Genomic DNA, 7474 nt, shown 5'->3' with positions numbered 1-7474 from the left:
AAGTATATAACGAGAACGACTCTGTATGAGACGTTTTATAAAAACATAAATTGTATTGCAGCAGAATAAAAGTGAAGTTTTACATCATAATCCAAATGTAAATGTCAAATGATTAATAAATAATAAAATGAAATATGTGAGACTCCAATGCAAGGCAGCACACATATAGCAATCATCATCAGCACATAAGCTATTTATTACCTGAGACAAAACATGCTTAAAAGTCAATACAAAGGTTGAGTGAACAACATAGGTTTAATAATTGAAATATAGATTTTGGACCACAAGATTTAGTTTAAAATATCAAAAGTAATCAATATGCCATGAGTTATAATATCGAGCTAAACACTAAAACCCATGACACTGCGCTTGTGTTGGTAATCATTATTATGCACCCCCTTGACTATCGATCAATGGGTAGAGATGTCGCTCTCAATAGGCCTATTCACAATAATTAAGCTTGCCACATTCTAATTTCAGCAATTAACGTTATTATGGTGGGGATTTGCATGTAAGAATACAAGTCAACAAAGTCACATGAAGTTGCATATCAAAAAGTTTAGGTACTTGTGTCTAAATTGTAAATTATTTAAAAACAAGCATGTGTCTCACCCCAAGATTTATAAAATTCAATAAAGTATGTAAAAGCGGGGCTATGAAGTTCACCTTAAAATAGCACGAAGAAGAATATCCACAAATGGAAATAGAAGCAAGAATTGCAATCGAGATCTCAACCTAGAGATATATAAGTTTGATCAGAAATTGTCCAAATGACAATGAAAATCCTAAGTGAACCTAAGAGTTGTTTTTCAAGTGTTTGCGTGTCCATCATAACCACATTGATGTTTATACAACCTTGCTCAAACCTCGGTGCTACGAAATAAGTATGGAATGACCAGATGTAACCGGGGGCCAGGACTCTTGATCAGAAACTAAGTCCCATAATGGCAACCTAGACATCATTCACTTACGACCGTAAGTAGCGGTGAAGTTTGTATAAGTTATACGTTTATCAATATGTTTTTGGTTTCCACTAGTTGTGTGAGTATAGGAATATATCACATTATTAAGTTACTTGAATAATAATATAATCCATGTAAGTATCATTATAAAAATGTTTTATTATTTAATTAATATTACATTATAATATATTTAGATTATAATTATATAAGTTTAATTAGATTTGTATGTTATATTAGATAAAAATCATTATTATAATGTACAAATCTTATAACATTATTTTTATTAATTAATTAAATAATATTAATAGATAATGGATAATGTTGACTTATTATTAATTATTATTTATTTATAAGATAAGTATTATATATTAATTTAATAACCAAATAATATACACAAATAATTAAATAATTAATTAAATGACTAGATAAATTTAAAAATTTGTATTTCATACTTATCTACTGAACACATATTTAAAATAATTTAATTTGATTATATATATATATATATATATATATATATATATATATATATATATATATATATATATTTAATAGCTGATTTATATACAAATATATGTAAATTCATTTTTAATTTCATTAAATATCTAAAAGTTATTTACATAATTTTTATAAAGTTAGTTAAACATATTAATCAGTAGAAAAATTTATAAAAATAATTCTATTAAGTTTTTGTATTTATTTTCCATTTATTTTTATTCACTTTCCTAGTTTAATCCCAAAACTAGTTTAATTATGGATAAAATACTTTTTCTACCTAAATAATTATATTTATAATTTTCGCAGGTCTAGACAAGTTAAATAAACTCAGACAAATTTTTATATATATTTTGTTATTAAAAATATTTATTACGAATTTTACATAGTTTCTATGTTTATTTAATACATAGTTCGAAATGAATTATAAATAATACTCCAAAAAATTTTATAATTATTTTTTATGTTCTACTACTGTTCTAAATACTTTTTATGTAAATTTTACTGTTTTATATATTTTATAAAATTTAATTCACAATAAAGCATATTATTTACACAAATCAAAAACAATAAATAGAAAATAATAGATTTGGTTGTTATAAAAATAGGAAAACTATATTTTAGTGTTAGAATAATAGTAATATGTTTTTAGATCAGATCCCACGAAAATATGAAATTTTATTCAAATAGTTTTGTATTTTTCTCTTTTTTGGTTAACAAAAATAAGACTAATTCAATATAAATTCGTATTTAATATATATAAAATATATTTTAAACAGAATAATTATTATATGTTTTTTAATTTACTGTAAAAATAATTACATAATTTAATTAGCATGATTTGTATTTTTTACATATATATACATACTGATTGCATATACATATATAATTTTACTGTTTTTAATTAATTAAAAATATAAAAACGAGTTATAAGTCTTTAAAATTATTTTTCCAATACCTTATACTACATAATAGTATTTATCATGTATTATTTATAATATATAAAATTCTTTCATATTTATTAAAAAAATATGGTTTGGCTGAATAAATAAAAAAATATAAAGAAAAACAAATATTAAAAAAAAGGATAAAAGACTTACAAAATAAATTTAGGGTTTTGAGAGAGAAAAATGTGAGGTTTAGCTTGGTATTTATAGGAAAAAATTACCTTGGAAAAAAAGTTAAACAATTTAAATAATAAAAAATCTTTTATAAAAATGGCCGATCTATTTTATAAAAAAAATATTTTTCTTATTCTCTAAGTAAATGTATTTGGTTAGAAAAATATCTAGGTTCACAAACTTGTTCTCAAAGAAATATCTTTTTAGATTAATAGATGTATAATTTCCATAAATAAATAATCTAGAGAAATAATAGAATATTCTAGATTAAATAATTATTTAATTTATATTAATATTATTATTACTGAAATTAAATATCCCTTTATATTAATTTTGTTTTTTATAACAATTTATCATTTAATTAATTTACCTTAGAGTTTTACATTTTATAAAAGTGCCACAAAATTTTTTTACTATAATATATTTTTCTTAATTTATATCGTACACGGTTATATATATATATATATATATATATATATATATATATATATATATATATATATATATATATATATATATATATATATATATATATATATATATATAATACTATTAACTAAAGTTATATATAATAATATAAATTTAATTAAAATGTGTTGTTGGCTAAAGTAACGTTAGGTCAACGTTGATTTGTTTCGTATTAATTGTATTTCAAATAACAACTTTAGATATTTAATACACACAGAATGCAGAGAAAACCCTAGGGGCAATTTTAGTCATTTCAGAAAGGAAAAGTGAGGGTTGTCACACACGCCGTGCCAAATCTGGTCTAGTGAAAATCAGGAACAATGTGTCCAGGAGTGACACTTTGGCACTCCGTGCCACAGAAGGTTAAAAAAAAGAATTGTTGTTTTTCGAAAACGAGTCGAGGTCGTTTCATTTTAACTAATCTAATTCTAATACATAAATGAAAAAAAAGAATAAATCAATGGTGTTGATGATGAACAACTTGTTAGTATGATTTTGAACATTTTGCGAAGTCTTAGACATAGAAAGCCCCACATCCTTTTAAGTGACATACAGAAATAGTGGAGGGGGTTTATGTGAATAACAAAACTCACAAGCCTTATATAAATGCACCAATATCTTCTTAACGATCCTTTTCTCTCTGTATCGCCCGCAATTTCCCCCAATTATTCGTCAATTAGGTTTCCGTCAATCGCATCTACTCTCCGGTTGTCCCGACGTGTTTTATCTCAATAATTTTGCCGGAATCTTCTCCGATTGACCGGAAAACATCCCGTGTTCAATAAAAGGTACAATCAGTCAGTCTTAATTTAGGGGTTTTGTAAAGTTCAGATAAAAGGCACAACCATTAATTTCTATTTTTGATTCGTCTATATTATGCTTTTTTTTTTTTGGGAGTTCAAATTTTATAAAGTTCATGGATTGATGCTGATAATTTTTGCAGGTCGGTACCAAAATGTTCTCATTGAGTACAAGTTTGATACCTAGCTCTACCTCCCAACTAGGTATGATATTTATTCTACCATAAAGTTTCTATCTTGTTAATGTTTGATATTCAATGAGTCGAAAACAGCTGACTTTATAATTTGTATAATGTTGATACACCCTTAACAGCCAGGTCAGAAGTAGATAGAGTGGGGCAAAATAAGTCAGTTTGTCACAGTTCTTTGCCACTCGGACCAATTCGCATACAGTCAGCAAAGTTTGGAAGGAAAAATGATATTTCGCAAATAAAGTCTGCTGCTTTCATTTGTGCTGCAGCTATGGTGAGTTTGGTTTGTCACATGCAGTATTTATTATGTATTAGATTGTTTTCTGAGTTAGTTATGTTATGGTGGGTCGTTTTTTCATATATTCATATGGATTTTGAAGCATGGTGTGGGAAGTATTATTAAAATTTGGTATTCTTATTATCCTGTTTTCTTCTTAGCATGATTGTTGTAGTAATACTATAGATGTTTGTGCTTTAATAAGGATAAATGCTGTAAGTCGAAGCAAATTGGAACTTTTGTCAGCTACACCTTATAAACTTTTGACAGATTTTTATGCATTCTTTATTTACATATAAAGCAGATATAGTAGAGTTTGTGGAAATTTATGTCATGATCTTGCATTTTCTTTTACGCAGAGTGCTAGAATGGGTGCAGAGCAGACTCAAACTGTCACACGCCAGTCGTCAACAATCACCATTGCTCCTACACAAGGTACTGTAGTTTTTGATTTTGAAGTTTTCGTGATGCCTGACCCTACGAAATGTTTGTTCCTTTGGCATGAGGAATTACAAAAGGAACTGTCGGAACCTTGTTAATTGACCATAGATGCATATATTTTCCTACACCAAATTGTAATTTTACAATGCCTGATAAATTTTACTTGTTTAATTCCATATCTTTGGATAATATAAGCTAAAGTGGGTATGCATAAAGCCTTATTGCTTTTTAGTGTGTTATATTTTCCAAATGACGATCTTTGAAATCTTTCTAACACATGACCGGATAACAGGGAAAGAGAAGTCTCCGGATCTTGATGATGGAGGGAGTGGACTACCACCACGTGATGATGACGGAGGTGGTGGTGGTGGAGGTGGAGGAGGTGGGTGGTCATCTGGTGGCTTCTTCTTCTTTGGGTTTCTAGCATTTTTAGGATTCTTAAAGGATCAAGAAAAGGAGGGGGCTTACAGGGATTGAATTAGTAGTGATTCTATTGTAAAATTTTAATACACCAACATTATTTCTACGTACCTACTTGTCATATTGAATAGAACTCTTCTAAAATTTGTTAGTAGTTCACAAGTTTTGTTATCAGTTTGACAAATGAGAGCTGACGAATGAGAGGTGAGGCGCCGACAACCATTCCTCTACCTTAAGATAAATGGAAGTCGTTTTTCCATCCAAGGGCTGCATCTAATCTGAAGGAAGAGATATTGCTTTCAGAAAGATGACTTATGTACTAATAATAGAAAAACGTCTGATAGTAATAAGTATGAAGATACAAGTCAATACATATTTGGAGATGTTCAATCTTTTATTTTACATGTACAACAACAAAACTCAATTTCACGTAAGTAGGGTATGGGGGTGGGATATGAGGAGGTAAGATGTAGACAATCTTTTTCTTATCCTAGAATAAAGAAAAGTTATTTTTTTACAATACTTCAAGATTAGAGAAATTATCATTCTCAATATGAACTTCCAGCCAATAAGTAGATTTAAAAAGAGTGTGAGACGCCATGAAAATGGTGGAATCAAATGTTCATAAGTTTTAAACTTGCTTGAATCAATTAGGCTCTAAGCGACAGTCAAGTTGTCAATAAATCGATGTTTGTTGTTGACTCGATTAATATAGAGCTATTCGTTTTACATGTACATGTAACAAATTTAGATGTGGATATTTTGGAACTCTTTCCCAACACTTGTTGCAGCACATAAAGTTTAGGACAGAAACACAAGCATCAATAGATGTGCAAAATCTACACATCTTTCTATTGCTACTTTAACGGATTATTTGCATAATACAGATTGTGTACAACATAAGGACTATCAACACCACCCACACCACTTACCATAGGCCACCACCATAGTCGCTAATATATATCCAACTCCAATGGTTGAGAGATTGTACTTGGAATCATGGTCCCGGTATTTGATAGGAGAAATCAAGGTAAGTTTGCTTTGGATGTTAGAGCACGGGTAGGGGTGATGCGTTTGAAGTTTTGCTTGAAATCATGCTGTAACTTTGATGCTTTAATAGTGGGGGGAGTCATTTAGTGTTCTGTTCAAAGTAATGAAATAAAATAGTATTATTTTGAATCATGAAATAAATAAAAATTATTTTTGAATTTAGTTTAATTTTAATTAAATGAATAACAAAGGTTGTGGCAGGAGAAGTGGTTAGGTTTTTTTAGTAGGGGATGATTCTCACACACACTTTTTTGATCCTCACACACCAATTGAGTATTATTAGAAGAGTAAAAGGTTAAAATAGGTGTGTGAGGATAAAAAAGTGTGTGTAAGAATCATCCCTTTTTAGTATTAAAAGGAAGGGGGTTCGCTTCTCCTCTTTGCCTTTTTTTTTTTCTTTTTATTTTAGCCCCTTAAATTAATAAAATTTTAGTTTCAGTCTCTAACTTTTTGTTCAACACTTTTCGCCTTTCAGTTATAATTTTTAAGTATTTCTTCATAATTTAAATTTTTTTTTTTTATTTCTTCCTCAACCTTAATTTAACTACATGTTATTCTTTCTTTCATCAACAATGACATAATAGGTTCAGTTTCTAACGTTTTTCTTTGTATTTTTCTTTTAAAATTACTTTTTTGTCTAAAAGGTAATAAAATAGAAAAAAATTTTTTATCTATTTTTAATATAATTCAATTTTTTTATACATATTTATTATATTTTTAAATTTATAGTGTGGATAATTAGGTAAATAATAAATGTTAATAACATGTAATTCAAAGTATTGTCACATCGTAAACATTAAAATGTGCATACCAATTTATAAGATGCAATTATGTGATTTCAAACACAATTGTTGTTGAGGTTAAATGCATACAACAATATTTCATCAAAACACATTATTAAGGTGGTCCCTCACCTTAATAAAAACATTACAAATCATAAAAATAACAACTAAACTTCTTAAAATGCATTATCTTGTGTACAAGTGATTTATTCATAACGGTTCAACTATAAATATTCTACCCAGTCAAGTCGAAGCCTCGTCTTTATCTTGTAATTCATTAGTCATTCTCTCATATTTTTCACACATATGGATCATCTAAGTACATTTCATAAATCCAACCGCTTAATAAAACATCTCATTCTAGGCAATATAATAAATGTTGTCTTCACTAATCATGTTATGCACTATGCTACATGAATACATAATCCTACAAGTTGTGCTCTTTTGTAAGCTCTTGTTGGTTGTTG

The 7474-nt window shown here is 27.9% G+C and overlaps 1 protein-coding gene across 1 annotated transcript; it reads left to right on the top strand.

The window, feature by feature from the left end:
* The first annotated feature begins 3671 nt into the window (after window positions 1-3671).
* LOC139897771 (uncharacterized) lies at window positions 3672-5594 on the top strand. Its single transcript, XM_071880465.1, has 5 exons — window positions 3672-3834; window positions 3990-4050; window positions 4160-4311; window positions 4674-4749; window positions 5048-5594. Exons 2-5 carry the CDS (start codon window positions 4002-4004, stop codon window positions 5230-5232), a joined length of 462 nt encoding a protein of 153 aa, XP_071736566.1. The 5' UTR covers window positions 3672-3834; window positions 3990-4001; the 3' UTR covers window positions 5233-5594.
* Window positions 5595-7474: the final 1880 nt, after the last annotated feature.

This window comes from Rutidosis leptorrhynchoides, chromosome 3 (genome assembly GCF_046630445.1).
Source record: "Rutidosis leptorrhynchoides isolate AG116_Rl617_1_P2 chromosome 3, CSIRO_AGI_Rlap_v1, whole genome shotgun sequence".
In the NCBI taxonomy this organism is placed as follows: Eukaryota; Viridiplantae; Streptophyta; class Magnoliopsida; order Asterales; family Asteraceae; genus Rutidosis; species Rutidosis leptorrhynchoides.
Note: the sequence above shows the minus strand (reverse complement) of the source record. Positions and strands in the feature narration are given on the sequence as shown.

Bases quoted from the DNA above. Each gene is read 5' to 3' on its own strand.
- LOC139897771 (XM_071880465.1), top strand. From the start codon at position 4,002: ATGTTCTCATTGAGTACAAGTTTGATACCTAGCTCTACCTCCCAACTA. The intron at 4,312-4,673 runs GTGAGTTTGGTT...TCTTTTACGCAG, and splicing joins TCATTTGTGCTGCAGCTATG to AGTGCTAGAATGGGTGCAGA. The intron at 4,750-5,047 runs GTACTGTAGTTT...ACCGGATAACAG, and splicing joins CACCATTGCTCCTACACAAG to GGAAAGAGAAGTCTCCGGAT.